Source organism: Mastacembelus armatus, chromosome 11 (assembly GCF_900324485.2).
Source record: "Mastacembelus armatus chromosome 11, fMasArm1.2, whole genome shotgun sequence".
Lineage (NCBI taxonomy): Eukaryota > Metazoa > Chordata > Actinopteri > Synbranchiformes > Mastacembelidae > Mastacembelus > Mastacembelus armatus.
In genome coordinates this window covers 6,502,163-6,529,014 of record NC_046643.1, presented here as the reverse complement: position 1 = coordinate 6,529,014, position 26,852 = coordinate 6,502,163, and the positions used below count along the sequence as shown (strand labels likewise).

The 26,852-nt window shown below is 40.2% G+C and overlaps 3 protein-coding genes across 4 annotated transcripts; 2 read left to right on the top strand and 1 right to left on the bottom strand.

Annotated features, from left to right (window-relative positions):
* Window positions 1–136: 136 nt before the first annotated feature.
* On the bottom strand, window positions 137–1,749 carry ndufs6 (NADH:ubiquinone oxidoreductase subunit S6). Its single transcript, XM_026300414.1, has 4 exons — window positions 1,578–1,749; window positions 1,252–1,305; window positions 821–943; window positions 137–278 (listed from the first exon to the last, which is right to left on the bottom strand). Exons 1-4 carry the CDS (start codon window positions 1,719–1,721, stop codon window positions 210–212), a joined length of 390 nt encoding a protein of 129 aa, XP_026156199.1. The 5' UTR covers window positions 1,722–1,749; the 3' UTR covers window positions 137–209.
* An 851-nt stretch (window positions 1,750–2,600) lies between these two features.
* Window positions 2,601–2,981, top strand: mrpl36 (mitochondrial ribosomal protein L36). The gene has a single exon (XM_026300218.1). It carries the CDS (start codon window positions 2,601–2,603, stop codon window positions 2,979–2,981), a length of 381 nt encoding a protein of 126 aa, XP_026156003.1.
* Window positions 2,982–5,119: 2,138 nt separating this feature from the next.
* Window positions 5,120–25,017, top strand: lpcat1 (lysophosphatidylcholine acyltransferase 1). Of its 2 annotated transcripts, XM_026300579.1 has the most exons (14): window positions 5,120–5,332; window positions 12,781–12,920; window positions 13,188–13,402; window positions 13,969–14,081; window positions 14,300–14,360; window positions 16,284–16,342; window positions 17,441–17,475; window positions 17,724–17,778; window positions 17,908–17,990; window positions 18,143–18,268; window positions 19,593–19,746; window positions 22,563–22,661; window positions 22,741–22,867; window positions 23,440–25,017. In XM_026300579.1, the coding sequence occupies exons 1-14, from the start codon at window positions 5,246–5,248 to the stop codon at window positions 23,541–23,543; spliced, it is 1,458 nt and encodes a 485-aa protein (XP_026156364.1). In that variant the 5' UTR covers window positions 5,120–5,245; the 3' UTR covers window positions 23,544–25,017. The 2 variants fall into 2 exon arrangements, with proteins under 2 accessions (XP_026156364.1, XP_026156365.1); XM_026300580.1 differs by lacking the exon at window positions 12,781–12,920 and having other exon boundaries at window positions 5,204–5,332.
* Window positions 25,018–26,852: the final 1,835 nt, after the last annotated feature.

Here is a 26,852-nt window from a genome sequence, read left to right as displayed (position 1 = left end):
ATGCAAAATGGCATGTATCCATTTCAATTTACAACACAAACTGAAGAGAGTGAAAAGCTCTGAATACTTTCTGAAATCACATCAGTTATGGGAAACACATTGTAACACTGATTTTAACAGATTTCATTAAGCAGAATATTAATACACAGACAAGGTATAATTTATTAACTAATATGACAATTTATACAGAGAAGCAAAGAGTATATGTTTCAGTGATGGTGCTTCTGTTTGAACTGTAATCCACAGTAGCCACATGTGCCCACTTTTGTGTCTTTATCCTTAAGGCAGAAACAAAGAATTGTAGAGTTAGTATCAACAAAGTGATGACAGATATACTAGAAAATGGTATACATGTAATTTAGACCTTTAGTTCAGAGTATAACCAAAATCCATGTTCACATAAATCAAATGGTACAATTCAGCTACAACACTGTCTCTTTGTTTCCTTATTCACTCATTCAGGAAATGTATGTGTGGAAAGGTGGTGCAGTAAACTGGTTTCTGAGAGGTTCTGGAAATGCAAACTCCAGTTTACCTAACTGGATGTTTTCAGTGGTCAAGGATGAGATTTGTTCTTGAGAGTACACTGTCCCCTTTGATTTGATATGTTATGGGATGTTTCACCGGTCAAAAAATGTCTACATCTTAAAGTGAACCAGATAGCTCACAATAAACCTGAGACACATAAACACGTACACAGTAATAACTACTGTTCTCATGCTATAGCGCGGTTCTAGTGATTGATGAATGCAGCAGGGGGAAGCTGGCCCAATCACAGTTTGACAAACTGCAGAAATAACTTTAGTGTGCAGGCCCTTACCAGGTTAATGTAGACTTTGGGATGGCCCAGAGCTCCTCCACCTCCATCACAGGACACAACTCTGGACTCAATTTCAGTCACCGGCTCCTCTGCCACCAACTTGATGGCAAAGTTTTTATTCACCTTGGCATATAAATGGGATTTCTGTCACTGTCAGTGTAGTAAAAGAGGTAAGCAACTCTGTGTTTTAACTAAAATGAGACACGGTAAGCTGGTTACAAAGTTTTTATGATCCAGATGCTCTAGTAGCATTTTCATTTTAGAACGATAAGAAATTTGTGGTGAACCTACTTTAATGTAATAATTGTGATTTGGGTTCATGGTGAGACGAGGAAGACAAATGGATTTAAGAACAACATTTCTTAGCAGGAGTATTGGCCATACACTGAGCTTTATTAGGTTTATATCGTATTGTTTTTGGGGCACCTTACCTCTTTCTGCCTACCAACGAATCTGGCTCTCCTTGGATCCCTTTCGTCAAACACCTGAGAGACAAATATCAACTTCACGTCCAACGTCAAAACAGGCACACAGTCCTATTTTAGATTTGGGTTCTGCCATTGTTAGCTAACGACTAAATGCATCAGCTGTCTGAATACTACCCGCCCACAGTTATTCCACTGTAAATTAAATGTTTATAGCCAAGTCATATGGACTGTCCGATAATGAACCCACTCGCTACACTGACACAGGCTAACTATAGCTAACGTTGTTATGCTAATTCCAGAAAGCCGAGAAGAATCGGCTCTAAGCTTACCTGGCCGGTGTGAGTGATTTCCTCTCCAGTACTGGCAACCTGTACGCTGTAGCGGTGAACAAGCAGAGCGGACAACCTTAGAGGTGAAACAAGCACCTTAGCATTTTTACTGAAGGACACAAATCTGCCCGCTACGGCCGCCATGTTTACAACAACCCGATTTCCCAAGCTGCATTGCCTCACTCCAACAGGTTTGAATTGCTGCCCCGAATTTTGTCTCTCAGTGTCTGCACTTCTTACATGCCAAACCCAACAATACTAACATTTTTAGGTGTGTGCTATATAACATGTGACATAACACTACAGTCATGGTGCAGTCGGAGTCTTCGAATAGCCATTGATGTAAGACTTTGTGGAGAGACAGGCAGGAAAGCAGGCTGCCAGGCTAAACTGGGGGAAAAGTGTCCATGTTGTACCGGAAGCTGCTGTATCTAACTAGCAAGAGGAGCGTGGCGGTCGTGGCGAGTCAAACTCAATATCCAGGGATATAATCCCTGTTTTAGGGCAACGAAGAGTTTCTCAAAGGTTTGTGTGCATGCTTTGTTCCTGTGTTATCACTGCGTTGTGTCGGGGTCTAATTTGTTGGCTGTGTTTATGTGTTGTCCGTATGTGGCGTGTGCATGCTACGTACAGCGGCGCCTACTGTAGTAATATTAGTCAGCTGCATGTTTTACAGATACAAATATCTTTTTTAGAAAACCAACACACGCCAGGTTTTGTATGCTGTTGTATTAGCTACGTATATTAGGAAGCTGTCTACATAGATCACTGTCTGAGGGAAAAGTAAGAATTTGAACGGGATGTTTAAGTAGGTAAGTAGGGGCATTCATTATTACTTTGTCTTAAATACGTTTTTTAATGCATCCTTAAAAAGTGCCACACTATAGTACAAAATATGATATTAATCATACCCATACTAAACTCTTATGTCATTGAAGTGTCTGCCTCCATAGTCTGTCTACATTTCACATCTATAATTGTAAATCCATAATGTCTGTCTGCCCCTCTCTGCAGTCTTTGACCATGGCACCTCTCCTGTTAAAGCACCTGGCCACCTCCCTGACTCGCCAAGTGGCCCAGATGAGCCGCTGTAGTCTGACCTTCTCCTCACCGGCAACTAGTGTCTACAGATGTCTCTACACCCTCACCACAGCTCCTCACAAACTGCTCCTTTCATCAGCCACAATCAGCTCTTTCCAACCCTCTTCATCTGGCTCCTCTGTTCAGTGTGGACCATCTCTAACGGGACAGTGCCAGCATCTGCCTTGCATCCAGTCCTCTGCAGGAATGAAAACCAAGACCTCCCTGAAGAGGCGCTGCAAAGACTGTTTCTTTGTCCGACGTAGGGGGCATTTGTTTGTGTTCTGCAAGACAAATCCAAGACACAAGCAGAGGCAGGGCTAAAATGTGTCATGCTGAAGTATTTAGGAAACTGATTTGAGTCTGCAGATATTTACAGGAACTGTGCTGTTATAATAAATTGTTTGAGGAATGTTTATAGCTCTTTTCAGACTTCCTCTCTTTCCTCTTTAACAGTGATGGCCAGACATACATAATCTTTTCACATGAAATAACTCACATACATCTTCCTGATAAACATAATTCTCTTTAACCTCCACGAAATGTTATATGGTTAATAAACAGTTTTAGTTAAACTTCCAAAATAGTTTCTCCATGGACAGTCACAGGGTAAATTATTTTTTATTTTAACTAATTAAAACAATCCTGGGCAGCATGATGGGGTAGTGGTTAGCACTGTTGTCTCACAGCAAGAAGGTCATGGGTTCGCCTTTCTGTGTGGAGTTTACATGTTCTCCCTGTCCTTGGGAGGACATGTAAACTCTGCTACATGTAAACCCTGTCTTTGACTCTAAATTGCCCATAGGAGTGAGTGTGAGTGTGTGAGGTTGTTTGTCTCTATGTGGCCCTGTGATGGACCGGTGACCTGTCCAGGGTGTACCCCTGCCTTTCACCCAAAGAGAGCTGGGATAGGCTCCAGCAGATCCCCGTGACCCTAAATAGGAGTAAATGGGTATAGATGATGGATGGATAAAACCTACTTTTCATACTTCATAACAAATTACACCATAGTCATTTGATTATACCTAAAATCTTTCAGCAAATGAAACCCTGAGCTTCCTAAAATTCTTAGAGTAATTCTTTTTTCTTCTCATCCATATGAGAAAAAAAGAACATGGATCTAAAAATTTACCACACAAAACGTTTGTTTTTTCTTAGATTCCTTTTCTTTATTCTTCCACATGAGGGAGCCAGAGTCTTTGTTCAACAAATGCAGGATCCAACCTGCTGTGTAAAACACTCCGTCACTTAGGGTCCCTTGCTGTAAGCAGTGTTAGCTTTTTTAAGGTTGTGCCAGTCATTCCATGATTCCTACAAATCAGTTAATACAAGTGTCCTTGCAAAACTCTGAACACTGAACAGACTTGAATGGTCTTTTTTGGAAGGCCATGTGATGCACACAACAGTATTGAGAGACTGTAGCATGGAAAATGGACAGCCTCAGACACCTACCTGTCATGGAAACCAGTATTGATGGGCAAACATTGAGCCTATGGCTGATGATTGGATGGTTCTGTTAAAGTTTAATATTTACAGATGGAGGAACAAGCAACAGCAGGACCTTTGTGTGCACACCTATACAATATTACTTCAGCCATAAATGTGTGGCTCCAAACATACACATCCTACATTCAGCAGCTCAGTGCGGTACTGTAGTGAAGGGCGTCAGCAGGTAGGACTACTTTTACAGTTAAAATTCCCAGATATTTGTTGAGCTTCAGAATATCAAAATGAAGACAAACATATTTAATATGGACTAGATAAACCACTCAGCACCAGACCACAATGTAGCTCAGCCAAATGTGGCTTTGGGACATAAGGTCTGTGTAAAGAAGGAAGTTCGACTTCATATAGATGCCAAATCTCATTAAACATCTAAAACATGCATTACACAGAATTCTTCTCATCTCATCAGTGGGTTTTGTGTAATTGTGTCTGTAATTTTCTCTTAGAAATGCTCTGACAGTCTCAAATGCCCACATTACTACACAAGGTTAGCATGTTTATAAAAGCATGAGATTAGATTTCTTCGTAGAAGTCGCACATTTCACCTCTTGTGCCAAACACTCACAATGTAGTATTTTACAGTCACTTTCCATGACCGCTTTGATTTTGTGACATGCGTGTGTATTCCTATTCCTCCAGGTTTCTAGAGTTGTCCACCCCCTTCAAAGTAAAAGCTGATGTATCTTATGGCACGTTTAATAGTAATGTAGTAATATCAGGTTTAACATTACATGAATGGTACCGTTCCGTGAAAATATGACAATGAAAAAGGCAGACATGCTTTTTGGCAATTTCTACACCAGAATAACACGTTTTTCCTTTTTACTGGAACATTAAGGCAATATACTATTATCAATAATACATAAAAACGTGAAGCTGTAGGACATTTATTTTGAATGAGGTGACCGGAAGTCGTTTGATCAGGTTTGCTCAGGGCACAACATCTGCGTCTCCAGAGGAGGCAGGGCTGAGGACTGAGGAGCTAGATATTCCACTAAGCACGGGACACAACGAATTAGTGTCACGGCACATTTTGGCCACGACGTTTCTGTTTTTGTTTTCTGAGTATCACTTTGTCAGCAATGAAGCCGTCAAACAGTCGTGTCTCCAGAGTGGACAGAAACCCTTTCTCCCACGAGCTGAATTTCACCGCTGCAGAAAAAATAAGGGTGAGCCAATTAAAGTAATGAAAGATACGTATTTAAGTATCCTGCCTAATGTGGTGTGTATTTAATGAACCGACCGCACCTTAACTTTAATCGGTTGACAGACGTTGGAGTCACGTGGGCCAGTACCAGCCTGACCTGTATGACAACAGCTCGAGGGGGAAAATAGTTTCAATTAATAACTGTGTAGCTCTCAGAGTCGCTGTCGGTATCCACAGAGAACAGCAGTAGTTTGACAACTCGTGCAGATTTAGGAAGAAAAAATAATGTAACTTTTATTTATTTATTTATTTGAACTTTTTTGTCATCTGTTAATGTAACTGCATTGTTGCCCTGTTTTCTCCATTGTGAGTGTGTTATCTGAGACTTGTGGTGTCATTATGGGACCAGCCACTACCCCGTATTTTCCTGGATGTTTGTGAACAACCAGGGTTGAATCTTAATTGACCAAGTTTGCATGTCAGAAATTTGCATTTGATTTTAAACTACACACCTGCTGACAGTGGAAGTGCTTCTACAAAATGTACTCCAAACAACTGAAGCCCATACAGTTTTTTTTTTTTGTGCTACTCACCTTGTCGTACTGACACATCCTGGTAACATTTGCCTAACCTCCTCCTCCATATCTGTCAGTCTACACTTCTCTATCTCTAGAAGTTAGTTTTGAATCATACGATTGAATATTCACACATGCACACAGTGTTTACATCTGGGTGTTAGCATAGGGAGTAAACAAGTGTACAGCTTCTTGTGTGATCAGGTAGTCCTCATTAGAATGGATCAGTTTCCAGGATGGCACAGCAAGCGTGAGTTGGTCCAGTTAGGGATTCTCTATGTGGGAAGGCCACCGAGAATCATACTCACATAATGTGTAACACATTTGAAGAGGTTGTTGAGGCAAAATATGTGCTCTGGGCCAAGCATGAATATGGAAGTGGTTACTAAGATAATATTGTGGTTCCTCTACAGTTGGACAAGTATGGCTGCACCTTAAATCAACCACTGAAATCAGTACAACCTCTCTGGTGGTGGACAGCAGTTAGACTGAAATGCCTCCTCATCAATCAACTAATTCATCAGTGGTCGTTTATTCTATCCTGCACTCATGGTGATGATAGAGACTGAGCAAAATGATGGAATTCTATCACCTATTAGCGGTTAATTTATTTATTTTCAAAACAAATAATCTTCATTAATTTAAAACATATCCAGAGGAAACCTCTGAAAATGACCAAAGTGCAGCAAGTAAGAAAATACTTTTGCCTCTATATTTCTTTTCTTCTTTTTTTTCCTTTTAAATGCACACACCACATCAGGTCATTTCCCCCACAGTCCCAGTGGCCTGTTTTGCCTATTTTGATTCAAAGCAAGGCATATGAAGTACATATATACATATACATACAGTGGGTATGGAAAGTATTCAGACCCCTTTAAATTTTTCACTCTTTGTGTCATTGCAGCCATTTGCCAAAATCAAAAAAGTTCATTTTATTTCTCATTAATGTACACTCAGCACCCCATCTTGACAGAAAAAAAACAGAAATGTAGAAATTTTTGCAAATTTATTAAAAAAGAAAAACTGAAATATCACATGGTCATAAGTATTCAGACCCTGTGCTCAGTATTGAGTAGAAGCACCCTTTTGAGCTAGTGCAGCCATGAGTCTTCTTGGGAATGATGCAACAAGTTTTTCACACCTGGATTTGGGGATCCTCTGCCATTCTTCCTTGCAGATCCTCTCCAGTTCTGTCAGGTTGGATGGTGAACGTTGGTGGACAGCCATTTTCAGGTCTCTCCAGAGATGCTCAATTGGGTTTAGGTCAGGGCTCTGGCGGGGCCAGTCAAGAACGGTCACAGAGTTGTTCCGAAGCCACTCCTTTGTTATTTTAGCTGTGTGCTTAGGGTCACTGTCCTGTTGAAAGGTGAACCTTCGGCCCAGTCTGAGGTCCTGAGCACTCTGGAAGAGGTTTTCTTCCAGGATATCCCTGTACTTGGCCGCATTCATCTTTCCTTCAATTGCAACCAGTCGTCCTGTCCCTGCAGCTGAAAAACACCCCCACAACAATGATGCTCCCACCACCATGTTTCACTGTAGGGATTGTATTGGACAGGTGATGAGCAGTGCCTGGTTTTCTCCACACATACCGCTTAGAATTAACGCCAATCATCAGACCAGAGAATCTTATTTCTCATAGTCTGGGAGTCCTTCATGTGGTTTTTGGCAAACTCTATGCGGGCTTTCATGTGTCTTGCACTGAGGAGAGGCTTCCGTCGGGCCCCTCTGCCATAAAGCCCCAACTGGTGGAGGGCTGCAGTGATAGTTGACTTTGTGGAACTTTCTCCCATCTCCCTACAGCATCTCTGGAGCTCAGCCACAGTGATCTTTGGGTTCTTCTTTACCTCTCACACCAAGGCTCTTCGCCCACGATCGCTCAGTTTGGCTGGACGGCCAGGTCTAGGAAGAGTTCTGGTCGTCCCAAACTTTTTCCATTTGAGGATTATGGAGGCCACTGTGCTCTTAGGAACCTGGAGTGCTGCAGAAATTCTTTTGTTACCTTGGCCAGATCTGTGCCTTGCCACAATTCTGTCTCTGAGCTCCTTGGGCAGTTCCTTCGACCTCATGATTCTCATTTGCTCTGACATGCACTGTGAGCTGTAAGGTCTTATATAGACAGGGGTGTGCCTTTCCTAATCAAGTCCAATCAGTTTAATTAAACACAGCTGGACTCCAATGAAGGAGCAGAACCATCTCAAGGAGGATCAGAAGAAATGGACAGCATGTGAGTTAAATATGAGTGTCACTGCAAAGGGTCTGAATACTTATGACCATGTGATATTTCAGTTTTTCTTTTTTAATAAATTTGCAAAAATTTCTACATTTCTGTTTTTTTCTGTCAAGATGGGGTGCTGAGTGTACATTAATGAGAAATAACATGAACTTTTTTGATTTTGGCAAATGGCTGCAATGACACAAAGAGTGAAAAATTTAAAGGGGTCTGAATACTTTCCGTACCCACTGTGTGTATATATATATATATGTATATATATACTATATAGTGAGAGGTAAGAGAGAGAGAGTTTTTTTTCCCCCTCCCTGTACTGTTTTGTTGTATGAATGCACATATCTTGGATATGTTTTTCACTAAAGCTTGTAGTACTTGCTAGTAGTACTGGTGTGTATATGCCAGATGACTGCAGTAGACCAATGAATGTAAGCTGGATCATGCGTGTCTCAATCAGGTGTGTTTTTCACATGTGTGGACTTGCACACAGTCTCACATAAACAAATACAAGCTCTGGCTTTAGATCTATATGACAACATAACATGCACATTTTTGAAGATGTGTGTTTTACTTTTGAATTTATGGGTTTGTTTAAGTCAGTGTGCATACATGCATTCCTCCCCCTGGCACCTGGTCTTCCTCGACTTGTTTTCAACTTCCAGCAAACCTGATCAGCAGCGATGTAGATCATCTAGGTCAGCAAGTGAAATGGCCACAGACAGACAGTAGCACTAATTCTAGCTGAGCCACACATTGCTGGACAGTGTGCATCATCAGACATGTCTGCCAATTCTCCATCACAACTAGACAAAATACTTTTGACATTCAATAGAGCAGTGTCCCAAGAGTGTATTGGGAACCTTCTCAAATACCAATAAATATCTTAAAAGACTGATATTTTTGGCCCTTTCAGTATTTCAGTTTAAGTATCTACTGTCAGCTACACATTTAAAATGTTTGCACACTATTTACCTCTTGTCAGATTAAATACCATAGCTGAGCTTTCCAGCATGTGTAACAGGTTCTACTACCTTTGGATTTGACCTTGTGTGCTCAGTTTCCCCTGCTTGTCTGTACTGCCTTTCTGACACACATCTTAAATCTGTCCACGAACAACATAATAACCTAGTAGGTCAGGCTGGTGCTGACTGGGTTCCCATCTGGAAATCAGACTACCCCTCACTCAGCTCGATGAAAACAATTAGCCAAGAGCAATTATCTCTCACTACAGGGCATAGAGCAGTTCAAAGTATGCTAGGCCACATTGCACAGGGGAGTGGTGTGTTATGTAGCCTGGCTGGAAAGGAAGGTGCACATAAGTAACTTTAATAATTTATTTTACACAATTAGGACTTGTTACAACAATTACTATTTTTATTAATAAAGGACTTAGTTTTCATTTTTCATCCATATCTATGAAACATCAGAAAACAGAACAAAAATGTCCATCACAAACCCAGAATCAAATGAGACATCAGTAAATATCTTGTTTTGTTTGACCAATAGTTTAAAATCATATCTTTTAATTTACTTTACCAGCAAAAGTAACAAATTCTCACGAGAAACAGGAGCCATCACATGCTTTCATAAAAATATGACTTTAGATCATATAAACAGTCGCCAGTTCACTTATACAAATTGCCTTATTTATTAATCTAATAATCATTTAACTCTAGTGTCAACACACTACATCTCTCCCAGTAGTAAGGTTGGAGCTGCTGGAGGAGTGATTCATAAAGTTGGTGGACTTGGGAGAGACAGATTTAAAAAATCAGAATTACAGTGACTGAGGTGGAGACACTGACTTTAAGCCTTTTTTAAGCTTCAAAAACAAAGGATCCTGTCATTCACATAATGCAACATAGTAGCATTTTTCATTAGACCTTCCCTACCTGGTAAACACACACAGTACCCTGCAGAGGCTTTAGGCACTTTAGTTTTAGATTCTCATCACACAACACCATCAGGTGTCTGATTGATCCCAAGTTCATTGTGCAGCCCACTGTGCAAAACAACAAAGACCATAAAGAATGCACTAGAATTCATGACAAACTATTTTCAGAGGCAAGAAGAACCAGGAAAGAATTTATTGTAATTGATGAATATAGTTTATAAGTCACTTTTATAATACCACATGATGCATGGCACAAATGAGACCAGCAGTGCAGAAGTGTATTTTTCACAGTATATTTCAAATCATCAACCATAGATGGGCAGGTAGTCTCATAAAAATCCGTCCCCTCTACCCTGCCCCAACTCATTCGCATGCGCCCCCCTGAGAAAATGTCAGCGGATCCTCCCAGATGGAGTCGTTAAGCTGTTGATGAGTGCACTGCATGTTGGGCATCAGGCATTGGGGGTTGTGGGGGTGGAAACTAGGAGAGGCCTTAAAGCATCATACAGTAAATCACCTCCATTACTGTTTATTTATTAATACAGCCCTGCAGTGTGCACCTGGGCTCCTCCAGAGAGAGAAACAGACAGGAAACAGAGAAAAGATGGTACAGGAAGGGAGGGAAGGGTTAGATATGATCCCCTAGACTGATGACAAAAACACATCAATGCATGCTAAGATGAAAAGAGCAGAACTGAGAGCAACATGATAAATGAAGGGACATGGATAAATAGCTGCAGGGAGTGTGAGATTGATGGATGGATAGTTGAGGAGACGAATTCCGCTGGGAATGGAGATAACCCTAAGGCAGGGTGGGAGGCTGATTTGAGGTGAATGAGGGAGCGCAATGAAAATGATGAAGAGATCGAGTGGGGGTCGGACAAGGGGGGAGGAAGGAAGGACCTTCAAATGTCACATAGTCTGAATATACACTGGAGGCCGTGACTCTGTGACCCTGTTAGTACACACACATACCAGATCTCTCTCATTACACAGTAGGAGAAATAGCATAATAGGTCAGTCAGCTGACTTCCCATTTCTGCTGTGGCACTCTGACTTCAATAAACTGCCTTCAGTTACAAGACCCTATACACTGCTGCCAGAGTTGGCCTGTGTTGCTTGTTTACTATTTAGACAGTAAAATCTCTGTTATGCCAAATCAAAAGACCTTGTCAGATACCAACAGTCAGCTTTACTGCCATTTCCATACATACAAACAAGGAGCCAAAGTCATTCCTGACAGACCTACAGCACACCACAGAACAGACACCAAGAACAAGTGCAAAACTTGTTGTGACTGAAAAAGGTGCAAAAATAACTGTAGACTAAAACCAAAAAATTGGGAAAACACATGCAAACACCACACAGCCTTAAGAGTAAAACTGAGTGCTCTTGAATTAGCAGCTACAACTTGGATATAATCAAGGTCTGTTTATTTCTCCCTGCTGATGCTGCTGTACCGCTCTCCTAGATAGACTGCTACAATCAGTACAGCGTCACATGTCCTCAACAGATATTATGGACCACCTTTTCACAATATAGAATTACACAGTGTTTGGACACAAAAGTGGAAGTGACTTATATGGCCAAGTATGGTGACCCGTACTCTGAATTTGTGCACTTGTACACAGGTGCGCACACACAGCAGTGAACACACACACCCGGAACAGTGGGCAGCCAATGCTGCGGCACCCAGGGAGCAGTTGGGGGTTCGGTGCCTTGCTCAAGGGTCTCGCCTCAGTCGTGGTATTGAAGGTGGACAGGGCACTGGCTATTCACTCTGTACCACCGACAATTCCTGTGACCTGAGACTCAAACCTGCAATTTTCAGGTTACAAGTCCGACTTCCATTAGGCCATGACTGCCCCAAGTCCAGGATTTGTGCACCATTCCTGATTGGAGGAACTAACAAGATTTTAGCCATGCTAGCAGCATGTCGCCAGGGATGGCAGTTTATGATGGAGTAAACTGTGGGTGGTACCATTTTAGTGTTAGTCAGCAGTGGCAATTCAAGGTTGGGGACAGAGAGATGTAATTTGCTACATGACCAGTAAGGGCAAAAAGTAAGGTCATGGATAGATTTGGAGACAATGGGCCCATGTGCACAGACATGTAAAAGGCCCCCCTCTCCTCAGAACAAGTCACCATCACATTTTTTACTCATTTTACATAGATCTGTAGTCATTTCCACTTATTTTACTTGTGTTCAATTTGGTCATTTTGCATATTTCTGTAGTTGTTTTTCTGTCTTTCAGTTTATTTTTAGTCATTTTTTTATAGTTTTGCAAAGTTAAAAAAACAATATTGGGGGGTGGGGGACACGAGAATAGTAACAATCATGCCGCAGGACAGTGAAACACATATAATACACACCTGCTTTGTGCCTTTCTTGGGGAATGAGAGGTTGTGTTGTAAATGAATGGTAGAGGAAATGCTGTACATAATGCATTGAAGTGGTATTGCGTAGATTTAGAGTATGAAGAGAGTGTTGTTATTGGACATATAAGCCAGTAGGCTCCAGGGGCATCTAATCAGGAAAGTGTGATCACAGGCCGACTGTCATGTGTGACAGATGGATGTTTGTTCCTTCCTGTAGACAGATGTAATGTGCGTCTCCTGCTCCTGACTATACAGGCATATCTGTTTCTCCTCTATAGGAACAAATAGGGAATCAGCTTGTGAACCCGCAGTGAAATGGTAACAGTGTGTCATATCTTCTTTTTTACCTTGCTCACATATTCTGTCTCCCTCGTTTTCTCTCTCTCTCTCTTTAGATAGGACTGATGTCAGTTACAGTGTTTCCTGTGCGGCTGCTGCTGTTGTCCTTCCTAATGCTGCTGGCGTGGCCCTTTGCCTTCACAGCCTCTCTGGGACGTTCTCAGTTTGTCATTGAACCACAGTCCTGGTGGAGGAGGTGTGTGCAGAAATATTTGATTACTCAGAATGTGTGAAACCTGTAGCATCAAGGGCATATGAACCTATTCAAGTGAGAGTGAGAATGATAAGGTTAAAGCAGGTAGACACAGCTACATACAGTGGGAGGGTGAAATCATAAACATTTGCGACCCGAGTGTAAGTTGGGAACTGAAGGTGAGCAAGGAACATGTTTGTCCAGTCCACACCCTGGACAAAACTTTTAAAAAAGTTAAATTGTATCAACTGTCTGTACAACCTTTACCAGATTTATAGACCTGTGTTTACGAGTGATCATGCGAGCCATGTGGTTTTGTGGAGGTTTCCACTGGATCAAGGTAAAAGGAGAACGTGCTGCAGCCTCTGAAGTTCCCATCCTTACCGTGGCGCCACACTCTTCCTACTTTGATGCCATCCCAGTCACCATGACCATGTGCTCCATAGTCACCAATCTGGAAAACAGGAGCATTCCTGTCTGGGGCAGTGAGTTAAACTTCCATCAGCTCTACAACCCACAGATTTACAAAAACTCTTAAAACTAATAGTGCAGTTATATGGCATCCATAAAAACATACAGCATATTTTCAGGTTCATGTACATTTCTGCCATGCAGTGTAAAATACTATGTAGAAATGACCAGACTGTAGTAGGAAAAGAATTGTAAAACTTTTATGAAAACTACATTAATTTTCTTTTTTTTAATGATTGAACTTCTCAGTGACTGTAGCATGTTGAATACCGGTAAGTAAATTCAAATGGTGAAGTTGAATTTACTAGTCTGACTAGTCTGTTTTAAAAAGTCTGGTGTTCTTTATATCCAATTCAATGTAAATAATGGTACTTACAAATCTGTTTTTTTTATTGGTAATTTTTTTTTAATTTATGTATTTATTGTAAGTCTTAATGTAAATTAAGAGACTATTTGTACTACCATTTTATTAGCTTTATTCTGTAGTTGACATGTGGTGAATATTAACTTCACTAGTCATTTTGGCTTTGTTCCTTGTTTTGACATATGGTTAAAATCTACATCTTTATCATCCTTCCAGCTCTGATCAGCTACATCCGGCCAGTTTTTGTGTTTCGGGCAGACCAGGACTCCAGAAGGAAAACTGTAGAGGAAATTAAACGGAGAGCACAATCGGGAGGGAAGTGGCCTCAGGTAACATATTGCAATATGGGGCATAAACACACACGCACACTAGGAATAAATACTGCAGAGAGAGAGAGAGCCACATACAGTTTAAGGCCAAAATTAAAAGAATGAATGTCTGAATAAATGAATAAAAGCCAAAAGCATTTATTTGTTTTTGTTGTGTGTGTATACGTGTGCGTGGGCGTGCGCACACCTGCACCCTAATATGTATGTGTTTGTTTCAGATCATGATATTCTCAGAGGGAACGTGCACCAACAGGTCGGGTCTTATCTTATTCAAAGCTGGTATGTGTTCAGTCCACTTCCTCCTTTAAGCTGATAAAAGAATGATAAACAAAATAATTGTTTGTGTGTGTTTCTCTGGTTGTACAGCCAATTTTTTGCTCTGTTCCATTGTTGTGAGGGCATTTTGGCTGATCCTTCATAAAGTTTATGGTGATGTTTTAGGGTTCAGGTTAGAATTAGGTTAGGTATGTAGCTTGGATAGTTAAGGTAATGTCCTCACAGCCATAGTCAAATTAAAGTTGGTGTTAGAAACAATACCACCTAGTCCAGACATCCATCTCCCCAGTCCATTCTTGAAGGAGTCCAAGGCCTTTCCAGGCCAGATGAGAAACGTTATTTCCCAAGCTGGAAAAGCTTCAATGGGAGCCACCCTGGAGGCATCCTGATCAGACACCAGAACTCTCTCTATTGGCTCGTTTTAATGTGAATGAGCGGCAGCTCTACTTTTAGCCCCCTCCGGGTATCTGAACACTCCTGAACACATCCTGTGTAGATGCAGATGATGCACTGAAAGTGCTGCTGTTAATGTGCTGCTTGCACTACCTCATGGTGTTAGTTGTGTTCAACCTCCACATACTGTAACTTGTTTTGTATGTGCTCGCAGACAAACACAGATTCATACATGTTTAACACAGCAGCCACATGATGACATATTTTTTAAGCTGATAGTCTTTAATGTGTGTTTAGGTTATGAAACCAGTGTAATTTGCTTAGCTGGTACAGCTTCAAACTTGTCAGCTACTTTTACTCAATAGTGCAAATCATAATTCAGGAACGGTATTTAGTTGTGGCTCTTGGCCATTTCAAGGCAGGGTTGTGTTGTAAGTTTATTAAGGGCCTGTGTGTGATTACTTTATTCAGAATTCAATTCATTTAGTGTGCTCAGACATGTAAATGATTATTTATTCATGGAATTGGCTACAGAGCTGCCAATACCAGGTGTAGATGTCTGGGCAAGGTTCAGTGATTTGCTAAGACATAGGACGGTATGTGACTGCTGCACCCATCTTCTTTTTGGACTTGTTTTTCGCAACTCTCCTCTATGTGTTGTGTTGTCAGGCATTGTTTCCTGTCTTTTTGGTCTAATCCCCTTTGTTCCAGTCTGTAATTCTGTCATTCCCAGTAAGCCCTGCTGGTCATACTATGGCTTGCTTTGGTTGTGTGTCTTTGTCTGTGTCTGTGTATTTATCCAGCTTGATCTGTGTCCTGTGTGTCGCCGGTGCTGTGTGGATGTGTCAGCTGTAGTTATGTCAACTCACTGGCTCCCAGTACAACAGAGTGTGTGTGTCTGCGTGTTTTCATGCATGTGGTGCCACTTTTGCATCACATGCTGTGCAGACGCCACTGGCCTTTTTCTTATTTTTAAAACATTTAAAAATGTCACTTTAATCTTCATGTTAATGTGTAAGGTGAAAGGAATCACTTTTAGTGATGAAATGACAGAAAATGATCACAAGTCTAGTTTTCCTCAGCACTAATCTGCAGTTACATCAGTGACATTTCACTGATCATTTGGAGAAGCGAAAAACAATACTATAATAATAAAGAATAGTGGACTTGCAGTCAGCATGTGGACACATATATGACTCCAAATCAATGCTAATTGTCCTCAGGGTCCGCTGGATGTGTGCACTTTTCACTAATATGTTAACCATGTCAACCTAAAATTTGTTGCGCTGCCCCCAAGTGGCCAAAAACTAAATTAGTCCTTGAAGGTTTAAGATTTTTTTAAGCTTTATTCTCATATCTAATCTTGTTATCTTTATAGTAATCTATGCAGTAGCTTTATTCAGTTATAAATACTGTATGTAGCTTCTAATTGTAGCTTGTTTCTCTGCACCCTGCTAATAATTTATGTGGTTAGCACTGGTAAATTACTGGTAGTTTACTGTTCATTTACCACCTCCCTCCACTCTTTTTCAGGTGCTTTCATACCAGGGCTCCCAGTGCAACCAGTGGTGCTACGCTACCCAAACAAACTGGTAAATACCCCGCCGCTGCCCCGCTTGGTACACTTTCTTTTGATACCTGTTCAATAGACAGATGAACCTTAGACATACTGTAATTCTGGTTTAGCCGGACTCCACCCAAACACACTCTTTGTACTCACACCTATACATGATGACACACACCTTTGATGTAATGGTTCCATTCCCTCACATCAGTATGGGGTCGTCTTCTGTTAAGGATGATATTTCATCCCCCCCATTTTCGCTTGCCTGCTCACTCCCACAGACACACACGCCATGTCGCTCTCTCTGTACCTCTTCTCGCTCTCTCATCAATTATGCAATTGTTATTGCCTAGTATTTCGAGGAAGCTTTTGTCACTGTTTCCCCTTGTGTTGCGTGTTGTCACTGTGCTGACTTTAGTAACAATGTGGGCAGTTACGTGAGGCAGAAAACACAAACACTGCAATAACAGGGTGACCTGTCCTCAATTTAACAATTTAACTTTACTGAATCTGTACTTATACTCCACCAGATATGTTTTCATTCCATTATTGGCATCTGCTCATAGTGCTGTGGTGGACTTCTGCAGTTGGAAGTTGAAATAAGACTAAACCAACAACAACCAGCCACAAAATATGGACGCATATTATGCAATGTTAGTAAGCCAAATCAAAATGTATTCAAAAGTTGATAGCAGATGAAAGTGCCAAGAAGTAAATGTGATGTTATCTGAGTTGTCTTGGATTTATCTGTATGTTGTTTTACCACACTTGAGCTGTGTTCACACATGTAGTGTGATTTCCTTCCTTTCCTTACTTCCTTGCTTTGCATATTAAAAAATAAAAAAATTAAAAACCATAGTTGATTTTATATATATATATATATATATATATATATATCTTGTGCTTCAATGAAAAGTCCATTCCCACTGTATGCGTGCTGAAAGTTATAAGTTGGAAGTTTGGCAGTATTGACAACACAAAATCCTGCTTTTAAATTCATGTCCTGCACTGAGATTTAAGAGAGCACAGGAACTTTCCCTCCTTCAGTAGATGGAAGTGAAAAGAACTTCTGTTGTCATGTTTTGTGTTTGTTCTGAACCATTTCCTTTATTCTTCCTCTCCACAGGACACTGTTACATGGACATGGCAGGGTCCTGGAGCGTAAGTGTTGCCCTCTTTGTCTCCTATACAGCAGTACTTCATAGGTTACAAACTATCACACACAGTTTATACTGATCTGTGCTATGTATGTCATTTGAGCTGCTTTCCATTTAAAAGAACCATTGAAAGATGCTCTAGGGGAGACACCTTTTATGCCCACTGTTAACTCTTCTCTCCAACGTCCATCATGTTATTTTACTCCTCTTGTTTATTCATGCACAGACAAAGCCAAATATTCTGTCTTCTAGGTTCAAGATCCTATGGCTCACTCTGTGCCAACCTCATAATCCTATGGAGATAGAGGTGAGTGGTTGATTAAGCCAGAAGTCAGTAAAACTTTATGAATATGCATTTTTAATTCCAAATGTATTTTTCACTACACAATTTCACGACCACACAACAGGATTAAGTTCACATTCTCCCTTTCCTTAGTACTTGCCAATTTACACTCCATCAAATGAGGAGAAGGAAAACCCTGCCCTGTTTGCCAATAATGTCAGAAAGCTAATGGCCAGGTACGTGTGTGTGTGTGCGAGTGTGCGCATGTGTTTGCAGTGCGTAAGTGTCTGTGATCAACATCGGATTCATGTCACATGCATGCTTTGGATTTTCCTAACATACAGATACAAATTTATGTTTTCATAAACCTTTCCATCCCTCCTGATAGAGCGTTGGAGCTGCCGCTCACAGACCTGTCCTTTGATGACCGTGACATCTGTCTATCACAGGGCCCTTTGCGGATCTACGACTACAGCAGCCTGCTGGAGTTCAACCAGTTAGTGTGCCGCATGGGGTGAGTGGAGGGAGAGGGGACTGACTGGTTTGACTGGGTCGAGGATGGGTGTCATTGTAAAATTTGGGGCAGTGACAGTGAAGAAACACTGACATCTAATGATGGCAGGACAGAAAGACACGTCTCTCTCACACACACACACACACACACACACACACACACACACACACACACACCCTCACACACACACACACACACACACACAGAGGTTTAGTGTTTCTTCTAATACTAATTACTCCAGATATTTGTAGGGTTTTATATCCAGAGGATAATTATCTCATTAATTACAGAGGATTTAACGTTTTTTGTTTTTTTTTTTTTTTTTTAAAAAAGGTACACTCAGAGGAAAGGTTATTTCCCTTCATCTTCAGCTAATTCCAGTATGGGACCTGTTATCTCATTAAAATGATCAATTGTGTAGTATGCAGAACCAACCATGATAGTAGTAATGATATAGTGAGCATTCAGGAATCTTTGCAGTATGTTGTATGATTATAACTGAATCATGACTTCATCGTATTTATTAATACTGTCATAGTCAAATACTCACGAGTTACATCTTTACAACATTAATATATTGCTTTTTAATTATTTAGACCTACAAATAAGCCAATAAGTTCAGTTTGTTGTTTACACAGCAAACTAGCTCAGATAGAATAAAAAAAAAATCTGGATTTCATGTAACTCTGCAAAGTAAATTGGTTAGTTGACTGAAAGAAAATTGATCTACAAATGCCAAATATTTCATGGTTCCAACTTTTCCAATGAGAGAATTCACTTTAGTAGTCCTCCATTAAAGTAAATTGAATGTTTGGGGGGGTTTGGATTGTTGGTCAGACAGAACAATATATTTATTGAAATCACAGGTAGATAAATCGATTATAATAATTTTTAGTTACTGATTTTAAACATAAAAAAAATATCATGTATTATATGTACTTGGTGTCCCAAAATAATAGTCTAATAGTATTATTTTGAGTAAAGGTAAGAGTAAAGAGATATTTTAAGTAAAGAATTATATAGGTGAATTGCAAACTAAAACTATAATAGTTTTTAAATTTTATAAAAATTACACCCAGCCAATGAATTTAATAAGACTTAAGGCAAGTTCTTGTTAAGAAGAAAACAAAATCTGGCAGATGAGGCACAAGCCAGACAACCCGAGACAATTCCAAACCAAAATAGGTGTGAAGACACTGAACCCCAGAATAGGCAAGAGAATATGAAGATAAACCTTGTTTGAGACACATGGTTCAGAGTATGGCTAGCTAACCCATTTGTGGACTATGTCATTTCTTCCTCAAGCTGTAATCTGTCATAACAGGCTGAAAGCAGGAATTACAGACAAAGTTCTGGAGGACCAGGCCAGAATTGCCAGGAAACTGCAGGGAGACAAACTGGGGCTGCAGGACTTTGCCCAGTTCCTCAAGCTTCCAGTTACAGCCACACTCACACAAGTCCACAGCCTCTTTGACAAGGTAAGCACAAAAGTGTTTAAAATTACAGAAGTAAGTATTTAAAGACAATGCTCACTAAGGCAACTTCTAAGATCATTTCCTAATATACACAGAATTTATTAGATCCTAACATTTACTCATTCCTTCCAGTTTCTGGGCCCTCTTTGTTCATGACATTTCATTCTACATAAAAGCTTTTGAAAGTTAGATTTAGATGCATGTTGATGTGATAGCTCCTTGAAAAATAACAATATCTAATAATAGTCAACTGGCCTTTTATTGTAATTTCCACCATGTACAGTGAATACAGTGTATACTCAAACAAACAGCGGTCCTCTAGGAACTATGGTGCTACATAAAAATCACAATTCAATCATCTCAAGGCACTTTACAAAAAAGGAAAAAACCAACAAATCCCTTACGAGCAAGCGCTTGGTGACAGTGGAGAGGAAAAACTCCCTTTAACGGAAGAAGAAACCTCCAGCAGAACCAGGCTCAGTTTGGGCAGCCATCTGCCTCGACTGGCAGAACTGTGCAAGACCACACATATCTAATCATTAGATTAAGAGCCCTAAAGCTACATAAAGTGGACAAGTGCATGCATGCAACCAGTGTAAACTGGACATTAGACGATGTACAAGACAAGGGAAAATTAAGGTTCAAAAGGTCGTGCATTATATTTATAATAGATCTGATAAAATGTATACATGACAAACTGTCATGCCATAATGTAGATCAATAATTTACAGATTGACAATGTATAATATTTTTGATTAATTAGCAGCCAAAAGACTGGACCAGAGACCATTCGGTGCAGTTGATTAAGGACTACCTCAAGCCATTCAGGAGTGTGCAAAAAAGAAAAGTGTGCAAAGAGATCTAAAAATTGAGTGGGGTGCAGAGTTGCATGTGTGTTCATCTAGTCCTTAGCTATTGAGAAGTCTGATGGCTTGTGGGAAGAAACTGTTACAAACTCTTAGCTGTGTGGGCCTGAAAGCTTCTGTACCTTTTTCCAGCTCACAGAAAGGTAAAGAGTGTGTGTGAGGGGTGTGTGTGGTCATCCACAATACTGATTGGGTTTTCAGATGCAGCGTGTGATGTATATGTCTGTGATAAAAGGAAAAAGGACCCAGATATTCATGCACTGTAAGGTCTTGCAATCTGCAGTGATGCAATTCCCAAACCAGGCAGTGATGCTTCCGCACAGGATACTCTCTACAGTCCATCTATAGAAATTGGTGAGGATGGGTGGTGGGACATGGGCTTTCCTCAGCCTTTGCAGAAATTAGGGATACTTTCTTGGGCTTTCTACAGAGAAGTCACTGATATTCACCCAGGAGTGGACCTTCTGTGCTCTCCTGAAGTCAGCAATCATCTCTTTGTTCTTGCTCACATTCAGGGACGGGTTGCTGGTCCTGCACCAGTCCATTAGCCACTGCACTATTTCTCTGTATGCTTACTTATCGTTCTTGCTGATGAGAACCACCACGGTCGTGTTGTCAGCAGAGTGAATAGCAGCAAACTGAGCATACAGCCCTTGGAGCATCAGTATTTGGTGTGATGGTGCTGGAGAAGCTTTTCCTGATCCGGACTGTCTAAGGTCTCCATTCAGGAAATCCAGGATCCAGCTGCAGAAGGAGGTGTTCAGGCTATGCTTTATGATCAGTTGCTGAGGCATGATTGTGTTAAATCCTGAAATAAAGTCTCTGAGCAGCATTTAAACATAAGTGTCCTTATTGTCCAGATAGGAGTGCCAGGTAGAGGGTGGTGGTAATGGCACTATCTGTTGAACGGGTGGGGCAATACGATGAACTTCAGAGGGTCCAGTGAGGGGGCAGCAGGGTCTAACGAGCACTTCATGATAGTGAGTGTGAGTTCAACAGGATGCAAGTCATTAAGGGAAGACACAGGTGACTTTTTGTATAAGGGTAAGATGATGGTGATGCTGACAGCTCTGCTCAGAGAGATGTTTACAATGTCAGAGATCCTCCGTTAGCTGGTCTGCACATTCTCTGAGCACTCTGCCTGGAATCTTGTCTGGTCCATCTTTTTGTGGGATGACTGCATAGCATTTTTCTCAACTCAGCTGAGTCTGGTCATTCAGAGGAGAGGTGTTTTTCCTCGCCACCATATTATTCTGCCCCTCAAACCATGCATGGAAGTGAGGCATCACTGTCATTGTTGTTGTCATGTAGTTGGTGATAACCAGAAATACCAAATGATAAGGCACCTGATGTAATGGTATAATCTCTATTCTAGATATACACCAGATAGATTTCAGTTTAAGGTCAGCAATACACGGAGCATCAGCACATAAATCTGTAAGCATTTCCAAACGTTTTGCTTGCGCTGCAACTTTGTGGAGCAGTAAACAGCTGTTTCATTTTGTGATTATAGGCCACAGTGAGTCTTTGCTTGCTGTCTTTTCTGTAGCAGCCCTCCTCTACACATAAAGATTAACAGCCAAAAATTGGTTGTTTTAATGAGTTCAGTGCATTTGTTTTTTCTGGGTGGGCCAAAATCAAAATATGGACTATATTGAGAAGTATTGTAGATAGTGTAGATATGTGAAATAGGTATAGGTATTTGGGCCACGTTTTAAAGTTTTGATATTATTTCAGGTGAGAGCGTAACAGCTTAAGTTTAGAATATATAGTCAGTTTATCCAAGTTGTGGTGGTGATTCATTTTTGTCCATGTTTTCCTTTCTGTTGTGTTTACATTATTAAAAGCTAGAGATTATTACCGTTATAAATTTGCAGCAAATGTTCATTTCATATAAGATTATATTGCATCTGTTTCTTTGCTACTTCTCATCTGAGAAATTTTTTTTTCTAGCTTGGGGATGGACAGATAGACATCAGACATTATGTTATTGCTCTGTCTACCATTCATCGACCATCAAAGTCGATGGAGACCCTGAAATTGGCTTTTAAGGTAAGCACATTTAGCAGTGAATTTAATCTGAGGTCTGAGGTTTGAAGGCATTGTACTAAAACTATATCTCGGGATGCAGATGTATGAGAGTGAGGTAAGAGAGGAAATCCTGCAGGAGGATCTTGCCACCATCTTGGAAATAATGCTGGGAGTGAAGAACATGGAACTTTCTGGGCTGTTTTTAGACACTGGGAAGATCACATATGGTAAGATACAGCGTTTGTCATAAATATCATTACATTGACTACAGCATTTTTTAACATCAGTTCATAACTGTCAGAATAATTGTGATACCTTCTTGTAACCTGTGCCCACTTCTTCAATGCTGTCACAATTGCATTTGATTCCTTCTTGGATTTACTGAGGAGGATAAGTACTGTATGTTGATATTACAGGGTCCTTACCTCCACCATCTGTCTTTTCTAGAAACTGTCAAATCTTTTCTGTGCGCTCTTTTTCTATTGTCATATCAAGCAGTTTATCCTCACACCATAAAAACACATCGAGCAGATTTTCCATCTGCGCATAATGTAAAATGCAATATACAGATAGAAGCTGCTGTTCTCCATCTTCTCTTTAATGGTCTGGAATCACCATACTAATTATACTAATACACAAAAAACTACTAACAATGTTTAAATGCTACACATCTTGCATGAAATTTAAAATAAAAGCTTTCCTCCAGTCTCATTTACTATACAAATGTGAGACATGTTAAACTAATAATGTAAAGCTCTGTCATGTGCTGGTGGTAATTTTGTTTCTTTCCTCTTTCCAGATGATTTTGATCGTTTTATTGAGCAGCATCCACACTATTTTGATTTTAAAGACCATCCACATGCTAAGAGCTGCAATGGCCAGAACCACAGCAAAGATGACTGAATGATAGACTTGAAATATCCAACCAACCAATCTGTTTATCTTCTGCATCTAAAACAACAGGATCTCCAGGTGCTGCAAATGTTCTACCACCGCTGTGCCTTTTATTTGCAGGTAGGAAGAGGAGGAGAATGACAGTTTTAAATGATGGACTCTGAATCTCCTTCACATATTTCAAATTAGTTTTGGCCTTCCTTTATTTTTAGTCTCCAATAAATGTTCTTTTGTTTGAAATACAGATATTTAAGAAGTAAAAGTAAGGTGAGGGGTTTTTTTGTGTTCTTGATGTTTTATTGAATGTTAGCACTGTTGATTTTAGATAAATGGACTATCCCTAAGTGCACATTTCAGCTGTGACTTATTTACATACATATATATTTGGAAGCATAAAGTATATGATGTAACAAAGCAGCAAAATTAGCCATGTAATTGAGAGAAATTATTCCTTACTATAAGCAGCCATCTCACTGCCGTAGAAACATTCCTCGGGGTCGCACTGCAAGTTAACCTAGAAGAATGTCCAGTCCCAGCTCAGAGGACTCATACAATTATTATCACCAAAGAAAAGAGCAGTAATGGGACAGACTATGATGTCGCTGACTAATTTTGGCTAAATATTAAGTCAAACTGCTGACAGAATTTGTAACATTTAACATTGAATGTGTATAATATATTTTAAAACTACAAAATCAGGTTCAGACAAATGCTTCAGTCTTTTCATTGTCACAAATAAGTGTTTCCAAAGTTTTGTAACTTGCTTCGCAGACAGTCGACACAGACAGTCATTATCCATTTTAGCAATTTGTAGGAAACCAAGAATTGTTGTCCAAATGTCATCAAACCTGATTTTAACTGTAATGATTACCACAATGGTTGGAATAACTTGGAATATGTGCTTTTTGCATAGTAATGGCATGGAAGTATAGTGCTTTTTTAAAAAAAAAAGGTTTCAAAATTCAAACCTCTTATCACTGAAAAGAAAGAAGCAATTTTTTTTTCAAACATTCAAATGTTTTTTTTAACGTGTTTGCATTTTAAACCATTTTGCTGATTTTTTTTTTTTCACACTTCAGGAAAATCACTGCCTTCTAAAGTGACTGTATATTTAAACTGCTATTATTTTATCCAACTACATTTTTTTTTATCAGTTGTTTGAGGAAAAATGTAGTAACTGTGCTAAATTTCAACAGTATAACAGTACTGCTTTTCAGAATAGTTTTTGACCACCTTCAGGCAGAGTGACCTAAACAGCCTAGATTTTCTAAGACACTTGACAGAAGTACTTTTTAGCAGTAAAGAAAACATGTTCACTTTCCTACACCTGCATATCTCTACTGGTTGAAATATTGACCTCTGATGGTTTATGACACATTTTGAACCTCTATTACTGCAATGTTGTTATATATTTGTTTCTCAGAGTCATAAATGCAGAGGTCAAAACTTGCAATTATTTTACAAATAAAATTCTTTCAGTTCTTTCAGGGGTTAGGAACCCAGACGCTTTAGTGTTATCCTTAGAATACGGGTCTAAACAGCTGTAGACTTAAATAAGGGGTTTGGAACCTCCAGCTGTAGTCTACTCGATCCTAGACGTAAGAGTCCGGGACTCAGGATCGTCTTCGCAGATAGTCTGTGTTGAGCTACTTTTAGTCCATCAGGGATGGGACAAACTGAAGTAGGGGACCCACAAATATGGGTCAGCGTGGTCCGATAGTCGATATCATAAGGGGCAAATATGGTAACAAAGCGGTGGCATGCCTTTTTATTTTTATTCTTGCTTATGTATTTTTAACCTGTCTTTTATTTCTGTAAAGCACTTTGAATTACTCTGTGTATGAATTGTGCTATATAAATAAACTTGCCTTGCCTTGCCTTCTGTGTTGTCGCCTACTGTTTATTCTCCACTAGGTGGAGCTCTGTTTTCACACATTCATCTAAAGCAGGTTTGACTTCCAACTCTCTCAGTGACTTGCAGCACTTTCTGTATATGAATCAAGTCAGTGGTTGCCAAATGTTGTAAAGCACTCATTGTTAAATACTTTCATTTAGTTATTCAGCTGTACTATCTGTCCTTATTATCTGTGCTCACATTCTGTCATTTCTTGCTTTTCTGTGATCAAATTTAATCAGGCTTTACCTACTTGGTAATGCTTTGATAATGTCTCATGTCCTCCGAGACCACATGGTGGTGCTAGTTCCCTATGTTGTACACACCAAACAGCCCATGCACTGCTGCCCACCTGATGGACAGGAAAAGCATTACCTCATCCCTTTCTTTCATTCCTTCAGGTAAAAATAGACAGATTAAGCCCAGGCTTTGATGAGAGAAACCTAGAGAGGAGGTGTGGAAGCAAGGATAGAGGGATAAAGATGGAGGAGAGAGACTAAATGGATCGTTCTGCTCCAAATCCAATTCCTAATAGCTGGAGGGAGAGAGACTGGGTGGGAGTAGGGAGAAGAAAACAGTCAAAGAAAGAGGAGAGGGGAAGAGGGGGAGTGAAGATATCACGTCTAACAATTAAGACCTGCCCTCAGGGTCTAAAGAAGAAGCTTTGTTGAGAACATATAAATTGCTCATTGAGCAGTGCCTCTCTGCAGTCTCTCTCAGATACCCATGCCTCAAAGGAATCAGCCATAAAAGACACAGCAGCAGCCTTCAGCCCACCATACAGGAGGGCTGGAATCTGTTCACAGTATTTGGGGATCCATCTCTGGCCGTCATCCTGGCTAAGCAAAAATCCCCCCTAAAGTAAACACAAACCTGGATTTAATCCCAGCAACTGTAGTTGGGCAAACATCACAGTACTGGAGATCCCTAGTGATAACCGTACTTTGCATGGTCAAAGATCCAGCTCCAGATCACAGTTGTTTAATTTATTTTTGCTGTACAGGCCAAGGGGGAAAACCTAATTTTATCTTAACAGCCTGTTTAAAAATTAGCCTCTTTGCTTTTTCACCCGGACCTAGGTTGTAGATGTTTGCAATGCCAGTTCTAACATACAGTGGTGTGAAAAAGTGTTGGCCCCCTTCCTGATTTCTTATTTTTTGCATGTTTGTCACACTTTAATGTTTCAGATCATCAAACAAATTTAAATATTAGTCAAAGATAACACAAGTAAACACATCATGCAGTTTTTAAATGAAGGTTTTTATTATTAAGGGAAAACAAAATCCAAAACTACATGGCCCTGTGTGAAAAAGTGTTTGCCCCCTAAATCTTTTTAAGGTCATGTCACAGCATCTCAATCAGTTTCAGGTCAGGACTTTGACTAGGCCACTCCAAAGTCTTCATTTTGTTTTTCTTCAGCCATT